The sequence below is a fragment of the Synchiropus splendidus genome, chromosome 11, assembly GCF_027744825.2.
Source record: "Synchiropus splendidus isolate RoL2022-P1 chromosome 11, RoL_Sspl_1.0, whole genome shotgun sequence".
NCBI classification, from domain to species: domain Eukaryota; kingdom Metazoa; phylum Chordata; class Actinopteri; order Syngnathiformes; family Callionymidae; genus Synchiropus; species Synchiropus splendidus.
The window spans coordinates 21660971-21687820 of record NC_071344.1 but is presented as its reverse complement, the minus strand read 5'-3'; the positions used below and the strand labels follow the sequence as shown (position 1 = coordinate 21687820).

The 26850-nt window shown below is 43.6% G+C and overlaps 1 protein-coding gene across 1 annotated transcript; it reads left to right on the top strand.

The window, feature by feature from the left end:
• Positions 1 to 287: 287 nt before the first annotated feature.
• Positions 288 to 6238, top strand: LOC128767746 (protocadherin-18-like). Its single transcript, XM_053880016.1, has 4 exons — positions 288 to 2864; positions 3092 to 3180; positions 4353 to 4468; positions 5821 to 6238. Exons 1-4 carry the CDS (start codon positions 399 to 401, stop codon positions 6102 to 6104), a joined length of 2955 nt encoding a protein of 984 aa, XP_053735991.1. The 5' UTR covers positions 288 to 398; the 3' UTR covers positions 6105 to 6238.
• The last annotated feature ends 20612 nt before the right edge of the window (positions 6239 to 26850 follow it).

Sequence of the window (26850 nt, the reverse complement as noted above, 5' to 3'; positions counted from 1 at the left end):
AGGGTGATGCAAATGTTGCCTAAATAATAGTGGTGACTAGTGAAACGGGGTGTTGCAAAGATTGGGAAAGGGGTGTGTTTTTGTCTGAGACAAGAAGCAGTTGGAATGGGGGAAGGGAGATGGCAGACGGTAGACGGCAGCCGGGTATGCACACACAGGCAGACACAAATTATTGCTATCACTTGCTCACTCAGGCAGGGCGCAAGCTGCACCGAGGACTTCTATGAGTGATACTCTCCACAGGACTGCTCAGAAGAAGGAAAGCGTTTTAAAAAAGACTTGTTTTGGAGTACAATATTTTTGGATAGAAGGACGAACAGCTGAAGAAGTCAACATGCCAAGCATTTAAGCGGAATTCTCCTCCCCTGGACAAATATTGCCCCGCCAGAGCGCAGAAGATGGAGTCACGAAACAAACCAATCGATGGAACTGGATTTCTCTCTGCACTATCCAAAATGTTTTTTTTGTTTTTATTTTTTCAAAGCATCACCTGCAAGACTCTGAAATATAAAGTGTACGAGGAGCAGAATGTTGGCACTGTGATAGCACGGTTAAAGGACGACGTTGCTGAAGTTCTTTCCAAATTTCCAGAAACTTCTAGTTTTCAATTTCATGCAATGCAGCGGGTAAGTGTACCATTACTGAGAGTCCGAGAGGAAGATGGAGAAATCAGCATTGCCAGCAAAATTGACAGAGAAAAGCTATGTGGAAAGAATTTGAACTGTTCCATTGCGTTTGATGTGTTGACACTGCCCACGGAGTATCTTCAGCTTTTCCATGTAGAGGTGGAGGTGTTAGACATCAATGACAACTCTCCATACTTCACTCGAGCCACTGTGCCCATCGAGATTTCAGAGAGCGTGTCGGTGGGGACACGGGTTCCGCTGGATGGTGCTGTGGACACGGATGTTGGGGAAAACTCTCTCTACACTTACTCTCTCACCCCTAATAGCTTCTTTGATATCGAGGTCAGAACAAGGATGGATGGAGCCAAGTATGCAGAGCTGGTGGTGATGCAGGAGCTGGACCGGGAGATGCAGTCCAGCTACCAACTGCAGCTCACAGCCTCAGACAATGGTATACCATCCAAGTCTGGATCCACTCTTCTCAAAATAGACATTTCTGACTCCAATGACAACAGCCCAGCATTTGATGAACAGGTTTTTGTGGTTGAGTTGGCTGAAAACTCTCCAGTGGGCACTCTCATTATTGACCTTAATGCCACTGACCCAGATGAAGGAAGCAACGGTAAAATTATCTACGCTTTTAGTGCTCATGTCTCGCCAAAAATACTTCAAACGTTCAAAACAAATCCAGAAACCGGACATATAACCCTTATCAAAAAAATGGACTATGAAAACACAGCAACTTACGAACTGGATGTCCAGGCCCAAGATATGGGTCCAAACTCTATTCCAGGTCTTTGCAAAATTCTGGTGAAGGTTGTAGATGTCAATGACAACGAACCACAGATAAAAATAAACCTTATGACTCCAGGCAAAGAAGAGGTGGCATATATTTCAGAAGGTGCACCTATGGACACCTTCATTGCTCTTGTACACGTTGATGACAGTGACACTGGACTGAATGGCGAGGTGCTGTGCAAACTGCATGGTCATGGACATTTCAGGCTCCACAGGACTTATGAGAAGAACTACATGATTTTAACTAATGTCTCTTTAGACAGAGAAACCAGGTCTGAATACAGCCTAACAGTCGTTGCAGAAGATCAGGGTTCCCCAAGCCTTACAAGCGTCAAACAGTTCATTGTGAAGGTGCTGGACGAAAATGACAATCCTCCTCATTTCGAGAAGAGCCACTATGAAGTCTTTAAGTCTGAGAACAACTCGCCTGGGGGATACATAATGACAGTGGTTGCACGAGATCCTGATCTGGGAACCAACGGCCAGGTCACTTATTCCATCTTAGACACTCAAGTCCATGGGAGTCCTATCTCCACCTACGTCACAATTGACCCCTCAAACGGGGCCATCTATGCCCTGCGCAGCTTTGACCACGAGGACGTGAGCCTCATTAGGTTCAGTGTTCAGGCTCGGGACAGTGGAAATCCAGTGCTGTCCGCAAACACAACCGTTCTGCTGACTGTGTTGGATCAAAATGACAATCCACCTGCCATACTGTCCCCATCTCTTCAGAATCACACAGCGGAACTTCTTGTTTGGAGGTATGCATCTCCTGGTCAGCTGATTACCGCTCTGATGGTCACAGACCGGGATGCTGGTGCCAATGGAGAGATATTTTGCACTGTTATTAGTGGAGATGATGATGGGCTTTTCATGATGGACCCCCAGCGATGTGAATTAAGAACAAATGCAAGTTTGGAGCAGTTTCCAAGAGATGTAATGGAAATAATAGTTGAGGTGCGGGACAGAGGGATAAGTCATCTCTCAACCGAAGTAACACTGAGGCTCACTCTAAAGGAGAACATGTACATTCTTCCCCCACTGTATCCCACAGGCAGCACCCAGTATATACTAGATCTGTCACTTATTCTTATAATTTCTTTGGGGTCTATTTGTGCTTTGCTGCTCGTCGTCATGGTTATGTTTGCTACTGCCTGCTACAACTGTGAAAAGGACACACGGCACAACCACAACAGTTGTGTTGTGGAGAACGGCTACGAGGACCACCCCAAGAAGCCCACAAAGCAGCTCCAAAAGGCTGATATAACCCTGGTCTCAGCGCTTAAAGGGACTCTGCCAGCCCATCAAGATCCATTTTCTGACAGCTCCCTAGGAAGGGGGCACATCCACCTCAGCCATCAGTCACCCAGCATGGTTGCCACATCATCCAACACTGTGGCAGATAACTTTGCTCTGGAGCTTTCCACACCACCTGTGGAGGTGAGAGACATAATTTACAATTATTATATTTTATTGCAATATTTGAAACATTTGTTGTAACTTTTTTTTTTTACTTTTAAAAGCATAGCATGGCAAAAGTCATGTACCATCAGCACCAAACTTTCTTTTGTTGATTTACTGAATACATTTGTCCGCCCTCGCCATTTATAATTTTCTTTTTCTTTGTCATTTTCTTTTTTACATCTTTGGTTCTCGCTGGCTTATAGCAAGTCTCTCAGCTTCTGTCCATGCTTCATCAGGGCCAGTATCATCCACGTCCAAGCTTCCGTGGCAACAAATACTCAAAGAGCTACAGGTAACACACACTAACACCCATTTATGGTTTGATATCTCCAGAAATAACAATGCTTCTGTAATTTTCCTTTGCCATGGTGGAAGTCAGATGCAACAGCTAGCTACAGTATCTAGGGCTGGCACTTTAAAAGACTAATTTCAATTGGTTCCATTTTTGCTCCCGTTCTATATTCAAACTACATCCAACATCACTATGTGTATTTCAACTGCTGTGCAGAAGACACTAAAGTTCTCAAGGCGTGACTGTTGTACTAGCATCTCTTGATGATACCAATATTGTGTACCTCCAGATTTATAACTCAACTTAAAACTAAACAAAGCAAAACATATTATTATATTACTTACAATTCAATTAATTGTACAACATTTGCATGATCTCATGTAAAACCTCTTCTGCTGATTTGAAGAAACATGATCCCACAGCAAATTTGTGTACAATTATATGGCTTTAATTTGAAGTTTTTTCCCCCACAGATTCCTTATCAAAATTTAAATCGAGAAAAAGATTCAAAATGTGAATGAAATGGAATTTTTGGAAAGAAACTGACTTGAAAGATACACTTTTCTTTTACAGCTTACTTTTAAAAAGCAGCTTTCAGAATACTTTTGCCATCAATGGATAAATAAAATGTGCAGCAAGACAACCATTGTTAATTTATGTGCAATTTAAATACTACAGAGAATTAATCAAAGTTGCTAGAAGTTAAAGAAAATGAAAAAAAAGCAAGTGTCCTCACATCCAGATCCATTTCAGACAACGTATTGACTCCCACCAGCAACACAGCTCCAACAATCTACCTGAAGATATGTGGTGCTTCTACTTGCACTCAGCTCGAGTAGGAGGAGATGCCAAATACAGCATCAAACTAGAACACCTTTCAAAAACAGACATTTGCAATCTAAGTTAATGGAGTACAAACGAGAGATGCAGTAACCCAGCCTTGACTTTGAAACCAATAATATATATTCTATTCCAGGGAAACGGGCTTTAAACTTATCTATAAAAACTGAATTTTAAACATAGACATTGATGATATTTTAAGTTGTTTTGCTACATTGGGTTCTTTACTATTTTAATGTGTGCTTATCTTGTAAGATATTCTCTGAAGAAATTTCATGTCCATTTATATCTGCTAATTATTTCAACAAAAATGTATATCTCTGCTGTTGTAGGTATGTCCTGAATGAGATGGACAAGTTCAGTCTGAAAGACAGTGGACGTGGGGACAGTGAGGCCGGGGACAGTGACGATGAAGCTGGCACGGTGTCACCTATGGAAAGACTGCTTGGTGAGGGCTCTGATACGCTATATTCAGCCCATCCCTCATCACACACTCTCATCACCACCAAACCATTTAAATCCCTGCAAGCAGCCATTCTCTTTTCCGGCATTATATGCGTTACGGGGAGATGAAACAGCTGTTAGATTTTAGATAAACAATCTGATGACACATGACTGCTATATAAAATTACCTGGCCAGGCAAAGTTGTTTTTTTAAGTCAAGTACTGTATGGGTCTTGAGCATTGTGGCATGGTGCATTTCACTTGTTGTCTGAGCTCATACATGCCAATGATCTATGTAAAGCACAATTCTGTCATTACATTTGCCACATTCTGGGTTTCTTCAGCAGCCCATTTTTGGCGGGAACGGCAAACAAAAATAATCTTTTTTTTTTTACATTTTATCATCTTTTGGCATTTTGACATTTATAAACTGTTTTTATTTTTGTTGATATTCCTGAAAGAAATGACCAGAGATCAGTGAACTTGAGAGCAAAGGGAAATTTTACTTCAAATGAGTCAGAGTTCACAGAAGCAAAACTGGTTTACAACAGTAAAGGCTGACTGCAGACAATACCTAGAAGTGTCCTTTGTAGGTTGAGTCTGCATTCCAGCCTTCCAAGGGTGCTGCGAAGTCATCCTATTCAGTCCTTCTCAAATAGTGGGGCAGGCCCCCCTGGGGGGTGGAGCAATGCCAGGTGGGGAGCATGTGACCTCGGAACATTTTTGCCATACTAGACTAAAGTGTAATTTCACATCCACTCATGATTTTTTTTTGCAAATTGATGCACTTTAACTCTTTTACAATGTTATGCTGAGGTGAACTTATAATAATTTTATAGAAAAATAGTACTATTTGCAGAGGGAGCAAAGAGTTGGAGGGGCGGGAAATGTTTATTTCTTCCCGATGGGGGGCGCAGCAGAAAATAATTGAGAAGAACTGCTTCAAAGGAACACTTTGACATGCACATTGTGTAGTAGGAGCACCAAAGGTTTTTAGTGAAGATCCACTTCCTCACAAGGAGACAGCAAAGAAAGCAAAGACAGAAAGCACCAGCCCAAATAGAAAGCAAAGAAAGCAAATATAAAAATACAAATATTACAAATTTTCCTTCCCAAAAATAGCAAAAAGTTAATGCGTAGTGACTTTGATAAGTAACTATAACCTGATTACTGGTTTTAAAAGAGTAGCACGTAAGTTTACTTGTTACTGAAAAAAGCTTAGCTTCACTTTTCATTCTAATCATCATCTGTTGGCAATTACATATTGTGCAAATACAAATGAATGACTGTTATCAGAATGTATTGCCTGTGGGTGCCTGAGATATAATTGACCAGAATTTCACCTTGTCCCTGCAGCACTGAGGTTGTGTACAGAAGATTGTAGGGTCCTGGGACACTCCGACCAGTGTTGGATGCCTCTTCTTGCATTTCCGGAAGCTCACTGGCCAACAGACCAATGGCAGGAAAAGCCCAGACAACTTTGCACAAACACCTCAGTCAACCAAAGCTTCTCCACTTTTGGGAAGGACGTGGAGGTGGATGGTGAGAATAGAGGAATCGATGGGGATGGAATTGATGATCCTGCATCATTGCTGACCTCTGCCTCCTCAGGGTCAGGATTCTCTCGACCAAGTAAATGATAACCCAAAAGGGACTAGTCTCAGTGGGGAGTGGTTTCCATTGACTGGATCTTTAGTTCACAGAAGAGGCCATTTACCAAGGAAACAATGTGCATCTGCTCACCAACAGGGGGTGTGGCCTTGGGCTGCGAACACTCACTTTCAAAATCTAGGAAGCATCCTAGAGTCATCCAAACAGATCCAGATTGGCAGGTACCACACCTTGAAATCCAACAGCAAGTTGAACTACCATAGCAGCAGCCACAGCAAACCTCACGCTAACCCAGTCCTGACTGTGAAGGCCCTCCCCACGCATGTGTTACTGCCAGTCTCAGTTCCTTCAACCAAATGGCTGCCTGCTATGGAGGAGATCCCAGAGAACTATGAAGAGGATGACTATGACTCAGTGCTAGGTCATCTACAAGGAAACCACAGCGAAAGCAGAAATGAGCTTGTGGTAGAGAACAATAAAAAGGACAGCCAGACTGTCGATATCGAATAGTGTATCCAGCACGGGATACGTAAAAAAATTACTTGCAATTGTCAATAAAACTGCATTTGTAATTTGATAATTGTAATTGCTAATTTTCCCAAATATGTTTGTAATGTAAATTTTGGTACAGGATGTACATTTTATGGCTATTTATCTTGTATTTTAAAAATACATTTTGTATGTTTATTTATTTGTATTTGCTTTTAAAAGTATATAATTTGAATGAAAAAACACTTTCTATACTGAGTGAATGTTGAGGGAATAGCTTGAAAATATGCACTTGACATTCTGTGTATTTATGCCAATGTTGTATTATGTATGATGACTGATTACTACATAAGTTAATTGTTGAACAAGTGGCGGAAATTTCTGTGGAAAAATGTGTCCTCCATGTGTTGTTTTTTGTTTTTATTTATTTTAATAACCATTGTTATGTTCCCGACGTGCATGCAAACAATTAGGAACTCAGCCAGTGATACTCTTTTGCATCCCTTTATTTTACCGGACTACAAACACACACATGTATTAATGGGCAGGCGAATCACTTATGCACGATTGCTGTATTTCTACCCAACAAAAAGTAGTGCTTCTATTTTATAAAAATAAAATACCATAGTATTTTTGCAAATACATAACAGCTATCAACATCAGGTCTTGTTTCAGAATGCTGCAGTAGTTATGAAGTAATGAAGAAAGGCACGGGTATGGCATTTAGTCTCAGCAGCCCCCTTGATCACAGCACTAACACAGGACATGGCGGTCGCCTTCGCGTTGGACATATTCCACCTTCTGCATGTGGACTGTCAAAGTACAGCTCTGACACCGTCACAGACTATAGCAACTTCTGTGTGGAGAACACTGTACCCACCAGGATTATGCGGCATTTTGGGAACAACAAACCCTGGTTGACACCGGCCATTAAAGCTCTCCGGAAGGAGAAGAAGAGGGTTTATGCTTCTGGTGACAAAGAAGAGTTGAAGGAGGTACAGAGACGGCCGAGAAGGAAGAGTGTTCAGGGAGAAGATGGAGCGGCAGATGCAGCAGAACGACACCTAAGGAGTCTGGAAGGGCTTGAATGAGACCATGACTCAGAATGGGAGGATGTGGGCAAATGACTGGGCCCACATCCTCCAACATCGCTCCCCCTGAGACCTTAACTTTCTCAGGGGCTTCTCACATGCAGACCCTGTCTCGAGACAAGGCCCATTCGGCTCACAACACATGAACATAAGCGAACCAGGTTTTGGCCAGAGACTTGATCCTGCCTGGAGGACAGCATCTTGTCCCAGGAAGTTCTCCACAGAGGGTCAGATGGATGCCGGAAACTAATAACTGTGCAGCAGTGAAGGTTTCTGATCACCGTCCTTCTCCGGCTGTGTGGATTGATGCCTGAGAATGGGAGTCACTGAACAGCGTAGCAGTCTTGGACTTGCTACTGTATGTGTGTGGATGTTTGATAACTCACGTAGTTTCGCCTTCATTAGGCTGATAGATGTTTGATTCTTTTTTGACAATCAGATTTATTTTCATCTACAGTGTTTGGTTCCAATTATTTTCAATGATGAGTATGCGCTACTGCCGTCATGAGGAGGAGAGTGGATGTGGAATATTATTGTGACTTTTCACAATATCTTGAGATTGCCTTTTTAAGATCTTGTTTTTTGAAGATTCACCCACCAGATAACTCCCTTCCCTATCAGCAGACGTTGAGAAACATCCTAGTATTTCAAAGGTTCTGGGACTCTGTGGATGCAGGTCAGTTCCCGTAGCAGTATCATGACTGTTGGCAAAAAACTGCTTGACTACATTTAGGGAAAAAAAGTATTTCTTTGGTAACTAAAAATCATCTGCTTTAAATAGCGCATATAATAAAAAAAAAAAAAAAAAAAAAACTACTCACACAACTCATTTGTACTATTACTGAAAACTAGAAGTATTTCCCTCATCTGTTTGATATTTTAGAGATTAAAAAAAGAAAACACGTTTCACAAGATGTTTTAGTATTACTCTACTACCAATTATGTTTTGTAACCTTTTTTTTAAACAGGGATAATGTTCTACTGTTTAGACGTTTGATAATATAATATAACTTAAAAATTGAGAAACTTGGTCACTAATACTGAAACAGAAAACACTTTTTTTCATGATCTCAATTTCATTCTTCTGTGTTTTTGTTGTCCTCCCACAGGCCGCCTATGTTTTGAGGGCGATACTGGAGCAATGTTCGCTTTAAGCTGCGCACGTGCGCAATTGTGCACAGCTGATACGATCTCAGGGCACAAAAATATCGACAAAAATTCATCCTGAATTGAATATAGATTACCGCAATTACCAGACTACGGGGCTTCTGACATCGCTACACACACAATGGGGCGAACAGCAACAAGAAGAAATGATGGTTACTCACGTAACTCAGGTTCCATGAATATGTGCGCCCTCTAACGACCTTCGCTATTGGTTAATCCACATCGAGGCACTGACATCGGCCTGAGACTTAGATTGATTGGCTCTCCGCCCAGGAAGGCACCACCCACCACGTATAACTCTCCCCTGCTCCCGCCGCTCTGCTCCTTTTGGAACTCAGCGGAAACAGGCCTGCTGGGCAGCCAGTTAGAGGGCTACGCACATATTCATAGAACCTGGGTTACGTGAGTAACCATCATTTCTATTTCATATGTGCTCCGCCCTCTAACAGTCTTCGCTATTGGTTAAAAACCGCAGCGAAGGTCGTAGAGATTAGTTCACCCCCAGCATGGCCTTACCAAAGACCTGACAGGAAAGAACCAAATCAACGACCAGAGGGTCCAGCCATGGTCGAAGATCACCGAACAGACAAAACAGTGTGAGCCACTGAAGTGTCCATCATATCTCTCAGATAGTTCTGAGCAAAGGTCGAAGCAGATGACCAAGAAGCAGCTTGACAGATGTCTTCCATGGAAGCACCTCTGAAAAGCGCAGCAGAAGAGGAAATGGCCCTAGTTGAATGAGTCCTGAGGCCCTCTGGGGCCACAGAGCCTTCAGCTTAGTATGCAGCAGATATGGCCATACAAACCCAGTGGGCAAGACGCTGTGAAGTGACAGCTTTGCCTCTCAGGTTTCCTCCATAGCAGACAAACAGACTATCAGTCAGACGAAAGTCTTTTGTCCTGTTCTGACATCCTGCAAAGACATTCAAGCACAAACTGTCTATAAACTCAAGTTCTATGGATGCAGGAATTGTGAAGCTGCTATCAAACAAGGGGTCCTATGTTAACATGTAACTTGACCTGTTAAGATGTTTTGGATTGTAATAGCTTTTTATTTTAGTAAACATGACCTTATATTGCTGTAAATTCAACAAATTACCATTTTTAGGTTCTTTACAAACTTGAAAATGTCTTAAAACTATGTTGTGCATAATAATTTGGAACAGTGCGTTTTAAGTTTTTTATTTTGTTTTTAAATACTGTTTTCATTAGGAGTTTTGTTCAATAACATTTGAAATAAATTTCGACAGCTAAGGACTTGAAAATTATGTTGACCGTTATTCACATCAAGTATTTTGGAAAATCAAACAAAAACATCATTTGCATAATAATTTGGAACGCAGTGTAGTTTTCTCAAGTGTGTAACACACATCTTTCTTTCTTCTTTCCCGGTCGCCAACTTCAACACCCAACAGTGAGAACGTCACTTCCTCTCCCTAAAAAATAAAAGACTACCCAACAGTAGGATATGCATCAACTATAACATACACAAGAATACCTTACATATCTCTCGCCCCCCAGGAAAAGAAACGTCCCCGTTTCTAATCAATGTGTAAAACAATGCACAAACACATTCAATTTCCTTCATTTTACACATCTAACCTTGTATGTCCCAAACTTACACACATCAAAAGATGAAAACGTAGTAGTGACCGGATACACAAACATGGTTCAAACTTTGTCCAAAAAGGAACAATGTTTTTTTTTTTTTTTTTTTTTTTTTTTAACTAATCATCCTTTCATAAGTGACAAAATCTTCCAAATGAACAGGCTTCTTAATCTGGCGTCCAGTACGGGATACCACGGGCTTTGACTGAACTGATGATTGTAATTCTTCTCCAACCCATGGACTCATGACACCATCGCCTTCACCCATCGACCCCTCAGCCAGCAATGAGGAAGGATGAAGAGGAGAACTGGAAAGTGAAAAAGGTTTTAGCCTGTCATAGTGTTCCACCTGCTGGTGACTATCGGCATCGCATATGCGGTAAGTCAGGCTAGTTTCCCCATCAATGTCAAAAACAGATACTACCTGAAAAGGCCCCTTTCAATGGGGTGCACCCCCACCTTATAAGGTTGGTGCCGCTTTGTCCCATCATCGTAGAGTTTTTGCTTTTCATATGCATCTGCTCCGTTAAGCAGTTCACCACCAAAAGCAACTCTCAGTCGAGTCACGAGAGAATCTACAAAGTCAGTGTGAGATGACAGCAACAAGTCCACTGGAACTCGAGCCTCTCGACCATGAATCAAAAACAATGGAGCGTAATGTGTGCTGGCATAAACAGATATGTTGTATCCTCCTGTTGAAGCGCTCAGCCATCGCGTCAGATTTGGGATTGTATGCAGTCGTAGGAGTCTTTGCAGTCTGGTTTGCCAGAGCATATGTAGGTGTAGGTCATGTCATAGCTCTCCCACACGGGGGCAGCACTTGATCGGTTTGGGGGGTATAACCCGCCAGTCGTGTTCTGTATGTTGAAAAGGTAAGATGTCTGAATGTTCTCTGAGTCGTTGTTGTTTAAGTTGTGTCCGGTAACTCTTGTCCAGTTCGTCTGTGGTGTAATCTGTGTCATATCATTAACTGTTGTTAATTGTTTCGTTCTTTGGTTTCGTGAAAACAGATTGTAAATTGTTTGTTCATGTTTTTTTTATACTAATTGCAGTCGTGTTCTGTATGTTGAAAAGGTTGAAAAGAGTAAAAAGTCCATCCACAGCTTCTGAACCGTAGCCACTTGTCCTCTTTTCGCTCCACCCTGCACATCAAACCCCAACAAACACAACGCAGAGTACCGGCGGGTGCAGCGTCGTCGAGGCCGCAGACCAGCATAGAAGTTTGGGTTACATCTTTGGTGCCGTGACCCCTTGATGGTGGATGTCGTGAGACAAACTTTTAAGACTTTTCTCTTTTTGATCTGTTGTCGACATTGAGGAGTAGTGAGATGTGCTAACTTTTGACAACGTAACTGCAAATGATGCTGTTATACTGATGAGGGGTTAGAAAGTGTTTCAGAAGAAGATACTGCAGTGTGACATTTGCTTGAATTGTTGGTACCACAATTGTCTATATATTGGCTATATTATAGCACATAACATGTCTAATTGGGAAACAGAACACTCATATGTAGTGGACATCCCTGGTCAACCTTTCCCAGAAGAAACAGAGGGAATGAGGGAAATCAGCAACATCCAAAGTGCGTGTCCAGAGCCAGTGGCGCGGCTCAGGCCTTATCATCTGCCCCCCACAAGTCCTGAATTCCACCAAACGCCTCAGAACACTCCTCATCTGGCTCCTCTGCAGTCAACTCCACCACCTCCAGACCTCTCAAGACATTACAGTCATCAGGACGCAACTCATCTAGCATCACTGGATTACAACCATCCTGCTCCCTGGCCTGATCAAGTGCAGCCATTCTCCACTCCAGCGTATCAAACGCAATCTGGACCCCACCGCACACAGTCAGTCCCTGGTGCCAGGATGGCAAATACAGTGCCCCAAGTCTTTTATCCAGGGCACAAAGAGACAATGGCACCACAGCCCTCCAGGGTGGCAAATCCCCAAATTGCATACGGGGGTTTCCTGCAGACCCATCAGGTGAAAAATGTGCAAATGTTCAGTGGTAACGCTGACAGTAGGATTCTGGTGGAGGACTGGATCAGAGATATGCAGTATCTTCTAGATGCTATAGAACTTCCCTCACATTTGCGCTTCCCAACTGTAGTGCGACACCTGAGCGGGGAGGCCAGGAAGTTAGTTTTGAACCTGCCGGTGCATGAGCAGAATCCAGCCAGAGCCTTTGAGGAGTTGAGGGCCGAATACAGCGAGGCACAAAGCTCCCTGGATCCACTGGCTGATTTCTACGAACGCAGCCAGCGACCAGATGAATCGGCATGTTCATATGCAATAAGTCTTGAGGCTACACTGCGTGCTGTTGAAGAGGATGAAAGAGGTGGCCGTCCTTTTCCTGACAGAGACAACAAGCTGACCAGGCAGTTTCTACGAGGACTGGCAGACGAGGAAGTGTATATGCGAATCTCACCTATGAAGCCCAGATTGTTGACTTTCAAAGAGCTGCAGGAAGAGCTGAGAACCCTGAGCCGGGAGACTAAGACGTTTCAGTCCAGACACAGTCCGAAAAAGATGTTCTCTCAAGTTCATGTGGCTGGACATCTGGCTGACATAAAGGAAACTGAGACGTCCACAGAGTTAACAGAGTTAACGGAGATTGTGAAGAAGCTGGCCTTGAATCAGGAAGAGCAGATGAAAAAGCTGTTCCAATTGGAATCCAAGATACAGCTCCCGGATGCCCTGCCTTCTCCAACGCCATCACAGGCTCGTGGTCAAGCACTTCGGAGCAGAGAGGTAGTGTGTTACAGATGTGGTCGGGTTGGGCATATAGCAAGAGTGTGTAGGTCAGTTCTGTTAAATACTGATCACATGCAGGCTCCTCCGCTAGTGCCTACACAGTCATTGACGCCTGCCGACGGTGGGGCGACATCCCCGCCACCTCAGCATTTAAACCACTAGGATCCATGGTTACTGGGGCAACCATGGATACAAAGCAAGTCCCCCCACCCAAAGAGAAGGCCAGCAAAGAGACTGCTCCCTTGGTAGGTCCTCGAAATGAGGGCGAGGTTCTGATAAATGGGTTGAAGTGCCGTGCTCTCATTGATTCTGGTTCTCAGATCACCAGCATTACTCACAGCTACTGGTGCAGTCATCCTTCACTAAAAGCTCAAAAACCTCAATCATCTAACATTCCCATAGAAGGTGCTGGAGGTCAGACCGTCCCTCATCATGGTGTCCTGAACATCAGCTTAGAAGTGTTGGGCAAGAAATTTCCCAGTGTTCCTGCATTTATTGTACCTGACTCTGAGTACAGGTCTTCTGTCCCTCTGCTGGTGGGAACCAATGTCATCCGTGCATCCAGGGAGCAGCTTATAGCGTCTTACGGTCAGCAGTTTCTCCATCGAGTGAAGGAAGACCATCCAGAATGGTATACGGCTCTCCGGCAGGTGGGCGACATGGAGGAGCAAGATACACGTGAGATTGTGGGCCCGCTAGTGTACACTGGCAGGAACATTAAAGTCCCAGGGGCAACAGAAATGGATCTGCGTTGCAGGATTCGAGCTGGGCCACAGAGAAAGTCTTACACTGCCCTGATTGAGGGTCACAGCTCATATAGTCTCCCCCAAGGTCTGCTAGTAGCCCGAGTTGTCGCCGATGTGAAAGGAGGCATGGCCCCCGTCAGGGTGATGAATTTATCCCAACGTACCATTACGCTGAGGCCACACACTCACATTGGCCAAGTGTCTCTGATTAACAGGGTGATCGAGTCTCACCCTGCTCAGGTGGAAGCAAAGGATGGTGGGAAGAGTAAAAGTTTCAACCAGGTTCTCGTGGCCAGTGCGGTGGACCTAACTGAAGCTGCAGTTGAAGATGACAGCCAGCGGGTTCTTCTGAAGGAGTTGTTGGAGAAAAATTCACACGTTTTTTCACAACATCCAACGGACTATGGTCACACGAGTACTGTGCAGCACGAGATCCCCCTGGTGGACTCCAGACCTTTCAGGCTGCCTTATCGGAGAATCCCACCCTCACAGTGGCAAGATGTCAGAAAAATGTTGATGGAGATGGAGGCTGCAGGAGTCATCAGACCAAGCAAGAGTCCCTATGCATCTCCAGTCGTGATTGCTGCTAAGAAAGATGGTTCCCTGAGGTTGTGTGTAGATTACAGAAAATTGAACTCCTACAGCACGAGAGACGCATTTCCCCTGCCGAGAATAGAGGAAGCTTTGGAGGCTCTGGGACAGGCTCGGTACTTCTCTACTCTCGATCTTACCTCTGGATATTGGCAGGTGGAAGTGGCGGAGCAGGACAAACACAAAACGGCGTTCAGCACTCCAATGGGTCTGTTTGAAGCTAACAGGATGCCTTTTGGCCTGCAAAATGCTCCCTCTACCTTTCAGCGACTCATGACCTGTTGTTTCGGCGACATCAACTACACTCAGCTCCTCATTTATTTAGATGACATCGTAGTGTTTTCTAAAACATTCGAGGAGCACCTTGAACGACTGCAGCTAGTCTTTGATCGACTCAAGAACCATGGTTTGAAATTAAAACCATCAGAATGTCACCTGCTGAGAAAAGAAGTGCAGTATTTGGGGCACGTGGTGTCATCTGAAGGAGTGAGAACTGACCCAGAGAAGATCAGAAGAGTGAACGACTGGGAGAGACCTAAGAGCAAGAGAGAATTGCTGCAGTTTCTGGGTTTTGTCGGCTACTACCGCCGTTATGTGCAGGATTTCTCTGCCGTAGCTGCTCCATTATACCGCCTCACCACAGGTGATCCTAGAAAGAAAAAGAGAGGACGAAAGAGAGGTGCTGGCCCAGACCCACCATTTATTTGGACAGATGAGTGTGATTCAGCTTTTCTTACTCTGAAACAAAAGTTGGTGACTGCTCCTGTCCTCTGCTACCCCGACTACAGTTTACCGTTTGTCCTGCAAACCGACGCCTCAGGTGAGGGCCTGGGGGCAGTGCTGGCACAAGTACAAGATGGGAAAGAAAGAGTTGTGGCCTATGCAAGCAGAGGGTTGAGTCCTGCAGAGACCAGATATGCTGCACATAAGTTGGAGTTCCTGGCTTTAAAATGGGCTGTAACTGAGAAATTTTACGACCATCTCTATGGCCGCAAATTCACAGTCCAAACTGACAATAATCCTCTCAAATATGTGATGACATCCTCAAAGTTGGATGCCACTGGTCAAAGATGGGTGTCCCAGCTTGCAGCCTTTGATTTCAACATCCAGTACAGGAGGGGGCGGAGCAACACAAATGCAGATGCTTTGTCACGCATGTCACCGCGAGAGGTCACCCAGGTCCTGAGGTGCTGCCCGCACACCGTCTATGATGTGGGTACAGAGGGAAGGGAGTCACCTACACAAGTTCCATTAGAGGCTGAAACTAGCCAGAAAGTGGATCTGGATGAGAGATACTGTGGAGTCGGCACTGACTCTCTCCCTGCTCTGACGAAACAGGAAATCCGTGAAAGTCAGGGACAAGATCCGGTGATTGGCCCGGTTTTACACTTCAAGAGTAGAAACCAGAAACCATGCCGTCAGGAGAGAACCGCAGGGGGAGAGCAGGTGCTCCTTCTGTTAAAAGAGTGGAGGAGGTTGGTGATTAAAGATGGTCTCTTGTACAGGAACATCAACGACTGCCAAAGAGGACCGACATGTCAACTGGTGCTACCTGAGAGTCTGAGAACGTTTGTCAAAACTGCACTTCACAATGATTGTGGACATTTGGGATTCGAACGAACACTGCAGACGATAAGAGAGAGGTTCTACTGGCCCAAGATGTTCCATGATGTAAAAATGTGGTGCGAGCAATGTGAGAGATGTTGTTTGAGGAAGACTCCCACGGCAGGTCACAGAGCCCCCCTGGTCAGCATCCACAGTGGTGCACCAATGGAGCTGATTTGTGTGGACTTTCTAACCCTGGAAAAATCCAAAGGTGGTATAGAAAATGTGCTGGTGGTGACTGACCATTTTTCTCGCTTCGCACAAGCGTACCCAACCAAAGACCAAAAGGCCCAAACAGTGGCCAGGGTGTTGTGGAAAAACTTCTTTTGCCAGTTTGGCTTTCCTGCTAAATTGCATGCCGACCAAGGGAGAAATTTTGAAAGCGCAGTGGTGAAGGAGTTATGTAAATGCACTGGCATAAGAAAGACTCGCACGACCCCTTATCACCCTCAAGGTAATGGCACTACCGAGAGGTTCAACAGAACTCTGATGAACATGCTGGGAACTCTGGAGCCTCACTTGAAGACACGGTGGCATGAACATGTTCAGGCAATGACACATGCTTACAACTGTAGCAAGCATGACTCGACTGGGTTCACACCATATTTCCTGATGTTTGGCAGACATCCCAGACTTCCTGTCGATCTAGTGTTTGGTCTTGGGAGCAAAGATGAACCTTGTGAGTACCATGAGTATGTCCAGACTCTACATGACTCGCTGTCACAAGCCTATGCAGTGGCCAATCGGATGTCAAGGATTGCAAAGGAGCAGCAGAAGAAATACTATGACTTGAAAGCTGAGAGTCATGAGTTCAGTCCGGGTGATCGTGTCCTGGTAAAAGTGTGCCATGTGGAAGGCCGACAAAAACTCGGCGACAAGTGGGAGTCCTGTCCCTATAGTGTTGTGAAGAAACAGCCTGGTGTTCCAGTGTATGTTGTGAGAAAGGAGGGCCAGGAGTCAGAGAGAGTGGTCCATGGTAACCTGCTCACACAATGTATGTTCCTACCAGTGGAGGATGGCACTCACCTGGAGACCGAGGAGGTAAACCTGGCAGAAGAAGTCACAGAGGCAAGACTTGACGAGGAAGTAAGAAGTGATGTGAGACAAGAGGTTAATGAGCCACTGACGAAAGATGACGATGAAAAGGAGGATATAGATTCGACGGAAACAGAAGGATCGGCCGAAGAAGAGTGTGTGACAGCAAGATCCTCCTATGATGTCACACCCATGAGAAGAAATCCAAACCGAAATCGTCGAGCTCCAAAGAGGTTGATCTGTGAGCGCCAAATTGTGGAGGTCGCTGACCAATTGAAGATTCAGAGAGGTTTGGAGTTGTGGCAGAAATTTAAGGGCAGAAATGCTGCAACACGGGGTTCAGAGTAGTTTGGACGCATGGTGCTGTTTTTTGTTGTTTACACGTTCCTATATTTTGCATGACACATTACTGCTTGGGCGACTGACACGAGTCAAGGTTTCTTTTGTTGCGTTCTATTTAGGAGAGTTGTGTGTGTGTGTTAGAAGGTTTCCTAACATTCTGATTGACTCGGAAGTCAACAATTAAAGAAGGGGTGAATGTAGGTGTAGGTCATGTCATAGCTCCCCCACACGGGGGCAGCACTTGATCGGTTTGGGGGGTATAACCCGCCAGTCGTGTTCTGTATGTTGAAAAGGTAAGATGTCTGAATGTTCTCTGAGTCGTTGTTGTTTAAGTTGTGTCCGGTAACTCTTGTCCAGTTCGTCTGTGGTGTAATCTGTGTCATATCATTAACTGTTGTTAATTGTTTCGTTCTTTGGTTTCGTGAAAACAGATTGTAAATTGTTTGTTCATGTTTTTTTTATACTAATTGCAGTCGTGTTCTGTATGTTGAAAAGGTTGAAAAGAGTAAAAAGTCCATCCACAGCTTCTGAACCGTAGCCACTCGTCCTCTTTTCGCTCCACCCTGCACATCAAACCCCAACAAACACAACGCAGAGTACCGGCGGGTGCAGCGTCGTCGAGGCCGCAGACCAGCATAGAAGTTTGGGTTACACATACAAATTGACGTACTTTGAGAAGTACTCCTCAACAACCAGTACATATCTATTACCTTTGGATGCAATCGGCAGTTCCAGAATGTCAGTCGCTACTCTCTGAAACGGTCTGACGGATTGTGAGCCACCCATAGGAGCCTGATGTTTCGGAGTTGGTGCTCTACGGATCTGACATGACATACACTGCTCACACCACAACCTTATGTCTCTAAACATGAAGGGCCAGTAACAGGTCTTTCTCGCCTTCTCCCACACGCGTTCTGCAGAGAAGTGTGCTGACTCTGGATTACCATGGAGTGTTAGTAGCACCTCAGACACCATCGCTGCAGGAACTACAACCTGTAACTGGTTGTCTCCAGTGACAGAAGACTTTCCAGTACGGCAGAGCAGGCCATCCTGCACAGAAAGACGAGGAAACTCCACTCACAGTTTTCACAGCCATGACATGGTACGACAACTGAGCAGGGGCTTATGATCAGTTCTGATATTGAAAGAAGCTGCACCAATATAGTGTCGGAACTGTCTCACGGCCCACACAATTGCCCATAACTCACTGTCAAAGGTGGATCAATGTCTTTCAGTAGAAGTCAGAGCTTGACTGGCATACGCCACCGCTCTCAGTGCACCGTTCTGTTCCTGAGCCAGCACTGCTCCAACGGCTTCCAATGAGGCGTCTGTGTACACTCTGAAAGGAATGCTAAACTCAGACGGAGTGACAACAGGGGAAGATGATAACACCTCTCTCAAGTACTCAAGCCTCATTACACTCTGACGACCATTGGAAACTTACATCTTACTTAGTGAGACGGTGTAATGGAGCAGCATGTTTAGCAAAGTCCTTGACAAAGCGTCTGTAATAAGAACACAGTCCCACAAATGCCCTTACTTCGTTGGATTACGGGGAACAGGCCACGTCCTGACTTTTTCTGTGTTCCTCGGGTCCGGCTGCAGTCCCAAATGTGAAACACCATGTCCAAGAAATACTACATGATCCTGTACCAGGTGACATTTCGCAAGATTTAACCGCAGGCCTGCCCCATGAACTCTGGAGAAGACCTCATGCAAACTTGACACATGGTGTTCAAACGTGGGGCTGTAAATAAGAACATCTTCCAGATACACCATACACACCTGCCAAGGAAGTCCACAGAGAACCAACTCCATCAGCCATTGAAAGGTCGCAGGGGCGTTAGTGAGACCCATTGGCATGGATCTCCACTGGTAAAGACGTTGTCCGGTTGTGAAGGCGGTTTTCTCCTTCTCCTCCGCCTCTACTTGCCAATATCCATATGAAAAATCCAGGGTGCTGAACCAGTGAGAGCCTGCCAATGCATCTAGGGTGTCATCAATCCTAGGAAGTGTATGAGAGTCCTTCACTGTCACACTATTTAGTCTGCGGTAATCCACACAGAACCTCCATTTGCCATTTTTCTTTTTCACTAACACAAATTTGATTCTGATTCTGACATTCACCAACAGCGTAATCAACGCCTAGGCGTAAAAGCCTGCAAGCATGCTAGCCTGCAGCTTGGAGGCGGGGCTGGAGCACATTCAATGCTGATGTGAGTCCTAAGACTTGGACCGTCATCAGATCCACGATCAACACAATTTACATGAGTTTCACCTATCACTTTGTCTTTCCCTAAACTAAACGTATGGCATGTGTTTCACCTATTATTGTTTATCGTGGAGTGAAGATGAGATGCTCCAGTCTGCAGCGTCGCTCACACATAGAGACCGAGGCGATGTTATTGGTGACATGAGCCACGTAAAAAAATATATAAGTAAAATAAATGGCGCACACATTTCTATCTACGCCACTTGATATTTCAAAGAGGGTCACAATAAAATGTATGAATTTTTAAAAATACACAAGAGACATACACTGGACGCAAACCAGCAACCTTGTCACACGCAGGGATGTGCTTTGACCACTATGCTGCCGCTAAGTCACATGACTAGTGTGTGGCTCTTTTCAGCAACACAGTAAAACAATGTGGCTTAGGCTCTGGTTAGAGGAAGAGGCAGAGGTGCGCTCACCTGCCCAGCCCTGGCGGAATGCATTGATGTAGAACCAACTTTAACATGCATTTTAGCGACCTTAAAGTGAAAAAGAACAAGAACAAGTAGCTTGTGTATGATGCTGTCTGAGAGTCATATAAAAAATGAATAAATAAAATGATAATCATAATTTGAAAACATGGTGATGGAAGCCCTGATGCTATCTTCTGTGTTTCATACTCAGAGGTTGAACGTGTGATGGAAAGTTATTGTTATTGTTCAAGACTAAAAAAGTTACAGGTGAAGGCTGCCTCATTGTTTTGGTTGTACCATTGCAGAGAGAGTTTCTCGCAGATGTGCAAGGTTTTTGTTAAATTTGTTATCTTGTTGTGTACACCTCCTACCCCCGTGTTATGTTGTTGTCAACCCCTCCCGTCCAGTGGATTAAAGTGTATGCTCGCTGAGAATTCCTCAGTGTTATCTTCATACTGTGGACTTGATTTTTCAATAAATAAGAGTGAAAGACAATTTTCTTTCCAAGATCTTTATCATAGTTAGAAAAATCCACAACAAAGATTACAGTGTTCTTCTTCATTAAATATGTATAAATATGTTTGGTATCCGGAACCACATCTTGACAGACATTCCATTTTTGTTGGGAAGATTGTACCAGTGATCGAACTGTCCCTTTGACATCGGAGATTCATCTACACTTATATAAATTAATCCAAACTCTGAGGTTTTCTGATGAATCCTTTTCTTTAGTAGTGTGTATACTCGGGTGTTTAACAGTTGTTATAACTGGGTATTTTATGACTATTTCTCATGAATGCAGTGGCATCATTGACTAGTTGGCTGATCACAATTTCTTTCCCCAAGCCCATCGGTTTATAGCATTTCTGGGGACAAAGAGCATCCTTGTGTAACACCTTTCTTAATTTCAAATCTTGGAGTGCCTTAAAGTAATAGTAAAAGTAATCACTTTAAAACATTTTTAACCAAAACCTACCATTTTAAAGTTCTGAAGGGAAACCAATGTTCAATGGTATCAAATACTTCTTCAATTAAATAATTGTCAAGTTCATGTCGAATGTTATTATGAATTGAACAACCTTTTTATAAGACCTTACTCTGCCAGAGATGATTTAAGTAATTCCACATTTTAATGTTTTAGCAAGTACAGTACGTGAGTTAAAATTTTATAATCATTATTGAGCAAGGATTTTGGTCTAAGGTTGTTGTTCAAGAATAATTTGATATGTTTCACTAGGGACACGTGCAACGGTTAGTTAAATGATATCTCATCTCCCAGTGCCAATGGAATGTTGAACAAATACCACTGGATCCAAATACTCCAGAGATGGCTCCCTTTGGATGTAAATAGGAATGCCTCCCAGTCGGGAGGGGTTTAATATCTCCCCAAAAGTGCCAATAAAAAATAGTTGTGATTCCATCTGAACTAGGGTATTTGTCCAACGTCAAAAAGTCGATTTGATGCCTTTTCTGTTTCTTCCATTTCGATATCAGCTTCTCAAAGGCTTCTGATGTTCTCAGCTATCTTCAGGATCCACTCTTTAACACGATCAAAGAAAGCATCTGCATCTGAGGATGTATACAGTTCACTATAGAATCTGAATACACATACATACATCATCAATTAACCACTGCTTCGTCGTGTTCGAGTTTAGTCATGTTGTTGCGGGGAGTGCTGGAGCCTGTCCCAGCAGTCATTGGCCGAGAGGAGGGAATACACCCTGGACAAGTTGCCAGTCCATTGCGGGGTACACACACACACATCATTCACACACACATGCACACCTAGGGGCAATTTTAGAGTGTCCAATTAACCTTGTGAGCATGTCTTTGTGCTGTGGGAAGAAAGAACCCGCGGAAAACCCATGCACACGTGGAGAGAACATGCAAATAAGAAAGCTTCTTGCAGCAAGGCAAGATTGCTAACCACGAGGCCGCCGTGTGGACCAGAATTTGAATATTTCTTGTCAAATCAACTCAGGATCTGTGCAATCTTGATTGTCTATTGTCCGTGTTCTTATTGCATTCCGTTCTTGTCTCTTTTTTCCAGGTCACAAAGGTATGCTGAACTCTCACCATCCTCTACCAACTTGACCTTTGACCTAATATATGTACATTTGGCTTTGGAGTTATTCAGTATATTTTATTTAATGAGGACTTTAAGGTTGAAAGTTTTTGTTTCTTGTTTTCATTATTATCTAATGATTACTGCAGATGTAATTTATTTGTTTGATGAGTTCCAGTAATTGTTTCTTATTTTCTAAGCTTAATATCTTACTTTTAGAAATTGATAGCTGATGAGCCTTGGATGTCAGATATTCATATTTGTCTCTATATGTATTTAAGCTTGAATCTATACATATGCATATATCATTTATTGTGGCAATAACCTCTTGGCAGATGAGGTGTCAAAACTAATGAATAACTGAAAGCCACACAGACAAACTAATAACTACTAACTACCAGCACAAAATGTTCAAGCGGATAATGAAAATGATATTTTCCATTACAATTCCCTCGTGTTGATTATTATAAAACCTTGTTTCATCATTAATCACACAGAACATGACAAAAGAGGCATTTTTATATGATCTATAAGTCTTGGAGTTAAGGGGGGTTGGTCGTGCATTGGGTTTACACACTCAAACTTAACTCAACTGTTTTTGTTTTTTTGAAAGCATCTTCCTGGTTCCTTCAGCAAAGCATTGCAAAGGCAAAAATGTTATTCATGCGCACAGTATACACTATATAGTACCTGGATCTGGACCTGGATCACAGGCTGTTGAGCAAAGGTGGTTGGTGAGACATCAGGTTCGTTACCATGTTACGTATCAGAGGAATTACATGTAAAAAAGACAAAAAGAAGGATCAGGATTATGAGAGATGGAGTGAAGTTTTTTTGAAGAAAGGACATGACCATGCCATGATCTTGAACAATGACATTTTGATTCCTGTAAGATTAATGATAACTTGAGTAATAGCACCTCCATCTGAATCACTTCCTGGAATGAAAGCGCAACAGTGATAACCAACAATAGCACACACTGCTCCTGTAGCAGCAGTTTGCAGGTCCAACACGAGGCAATTCTGCTGAGCAACAAGACAAAGAGCAGTGAGTTCAACTTTTATGCCGGCCAGTGCAGCCGCAGTAGAGTTAGGAAAAGCTTCAAGCTGATTATTTAGGGGGACAGCCCCATCAGTTTTTCCTTACTCCTAACTGTGGGAACAGAGAGAGAGTACTTTGCTCACAGCAGACCACAGCTTCATATCATCAGGTACGTTAGAGCACAAAACTGGATTGTGCTTATCAAAGAGTCAACATTTGAGATGGCAGAAAGCATGTTTCTCTTTAGTATCCTGTATCGCTGAAGCAACATAAGAAAAACTGGCAAAGGCTACAGGAGCGCATTTGCTCATCCATTGCAGTGGTAGGAATAGGTAAAAAAAAGTGCTCCAAATAAACACATATCAGAATGATGAAGGGCACCCATAAAATCTGAAGGACAATAATATGGAACACAAGTAGCAGTTGAAGACTGTCCAAGACTCATTTAGGACAGTGGAATCATTTTTCAGTGAAGTACGTGGAATCTATCAATTTGCACAATGTTACAAAATGTTACAAAGGAACATTTCCCATTTCATGTTTCGCATCTCCATAAGTCATTGTGTTGGTATAGCCAGGGAGCTTCACATGTGCAGCAATGTGAACTGGTCCCGTAAAAAGCTCCCCATGTAAAGTGTCATATTCCAAATTGATCGTCAAAATTAGCATTGGAAATTTGTGAAAAATACTTCATCAGAAGCATCGGCATGTGTTGGAGTCAGCTTTTTGTTAAATTTAGATTCTAAAAAGGTGTGTGTGTGTGTGTGTGTGTGTGTGTGTGTTCTTTGCGAGTACATCAAGTGCTGTTCCTCACCCTCCTTCTCAGGAACCTCTGGTCATCCAGCCTAGGTGTGATGAACAAGTTTGGGGCAATCTTTCTTCCTCTGTCCCTTTTCAGCTCCCCAAATATGTCCATCTGCCTTGTCTTGGTCCATGAAAATGATCATGTCCTCCAGCTTGTCCCGCAGTGTTAGCCATGTTGATGACTGTGAAGTCCAATTCCTTTCTCTCACACCATAATCCCTTTTCATTGAGAGTCTCGACCAGACCTTGAGCATGTCTGGCATATTGGAGCAAGGATTGAGACAAGGAGTTTTCCAACTCACATAGTGTGGCTTGAGCTCATGTCACAGCAGGCAGCTTTTGTCTGGGTCTGAACTTGAAGATGGGATCCTGTTGTCCAGACACTTTAACCATGGGCAAATTGAGCTCTGTCTCTGGTTGTATGGTAATTCTGTCTTTCAGCTCCATGTTGAACAGACCTGGGCAAAGTGTGGCCCGGGGGGCAAATGCGGCACTTTATTTATGTGAATTTATGTGGCCCTCCTGGAGTCAGAGTTAAACTATAAGGGCGGTTTCACACTGCGGGTTCTGTCTCGGGTGGCCAGAGCGAGGTGCGTAATACAGAGCGTCTTGATTTAACCACAACGCTTTACTCAACACGTTGAACGCAGTGAGCGAGATTACAGACGAGCAAGAAGATTTTGAAGTGATACAGATCCAGACATCAGAAATGATCAATGAATAGTCTGGTGATCTTCAGTAACTTTGGAAAAATCGGAGTCTTTCCTCTTCGCTGTCCTCATGCAGACAGCTGCGAGAACAGTTACTGTAGAGCGCAGCATTATTCATTAAAGCAAATCTGTCTGTCAATAAAATCAGCTGTTTATCAGCCTAATAGAGGCGAAAACAAGTGAGTTATGAAACACCCATACACGTCACGAGTCCCGGACTGCTGCTCTGCTCCACAGCACCAGTCTGCCACAGCTCCCGACTGCACAGCTGACTTTGCCTCTGACATTTCTCTGTCTTTGACATTTTTGTCTTGTTGTTGTTGTTTTTGTTCATTATGATGCAACGGAAACATAACTTTCTCGTTTTATTATTTTTCTGAATTGTTCGTCTTTTCCGTTGGCTATTTTAGGAGTGTTTCTTCTCCCTTAAACTACATCAGAATTGAAAGTAGATTTTGAAATCTATGAGACACATCTTTAAATGGAATGTGGTTTATATTAAATAAAACACAACAAGCCAACATTTTCTGTGCATTTGTGTAATTTCATAATCAGATAGTGAATTCTGCAAATGCCAAACAAATCTCAAACTCACCGCGCAGCAGCCGACTTCCAGTACATGAGTTGGATCTCAGTGGTGGCAGCCACAGACCCCGAGAATCAGACCTTCATCTTTCATAGCGAGGATTGAGGCCAGATGAATTGACATCTAGGATGATCAGTCACTGGCCTCAAAGACCAGACGGCCACATGTGGGATTCTGCAGACGACAAGTTCGTGGTGGCAAAACTACAATAACTGAAACTTGAAAATGAGTTTGCAATTGTTAAATTGGAGAGCAGTCATCAGACCCTATATGCACAGAATCCAGTAGCTTCCAGTACACATTATATCCAATGACCACCTGGGTCCCTATTTAGAGCCAAAATTTCTCCAGCAAAGTTGTTGGAAAGTATTGCCACTCTTGCCGATTTCTTCATTCATGGCTGATTTGACCAGAACTTTTCATGCACTTGAACTGAGTGACTTTCTTAGGAGGATGCATTGTGTCTTTTCATTTTTGTGGATTAGGAAAGTTGATTTTCTTTATTATAGAGTCTCTCAAACACCTAACATTAAGTGAAATAAAGGAAAAAATAGAATGCAGAATAGCAGTTATCAGAATTTATAAATTGTACTTTGCGGCATGGATGAATGAGTGGCACACTGTTGTCCACTACGATCATGTGTTCTTCTGAAAGGCAGCCAAGATGCTGAAATAGATGACTGTATTTCTTTCATGTAATCCTTACAGTCTCAGTCATCCTCCTTGGTATCAATGTGAATATTAGTGTATGTGTGAGCAACTATAACAATGCAGTTTCCATTCACAGATATTACTTTGTATTTAGATTTTTAGGTCTGTGTGTGACTTTCTTGGAGCAATGTGGTCTAACGGTTTTGTGTGGGTGATGATGTCAACTGGCAAGTTCGGAATGAATTGCAGTCTAGTGATGTGATGAGATGTGAAGTGATGAGGCTTGTGTGAAGTCCAGTGAGGAGTGTGCTGCAACAGTGCTGGACAGTGATGGGCAGACTCTGGAGGTGCTCGGAAGTAGGAGAATGCCTGTTGGGTGATGTTTTGAACACCAGATGAAAATGAGAGGCTGTCCAGTGTCTTGACTTGGGAGATGAATGGTATGAGGAATCCCTCCTACAATGATGGGAGGGGCTGTCGCGTTTGGAGCCAATGAGCAGACCTCCAGTTTTGTCGCCATTAAGCATCAGGAGGTTCCTATTTATCTAGGTCCGGATGTCTTCGAGGCAGGTAATGAGGAAAGTGGGAGGGACAGCGGCAGTATCTGAATGATATCAACGTAGCAGGGAATGGATTACATGACCACCACAGTTGCGATTGCTGATTTTTACAAATTGTTGGCGATTTGTAAGGTATGACGTGATCCAGGAGAGTGGAATGCCAGTGACCCTGATGTCCGCTAAATGGTCCAGGAGGAGGTAGTGGGGGAAGGTGATCGGTTGCAGCCTGCCACCTCTTCAAGAC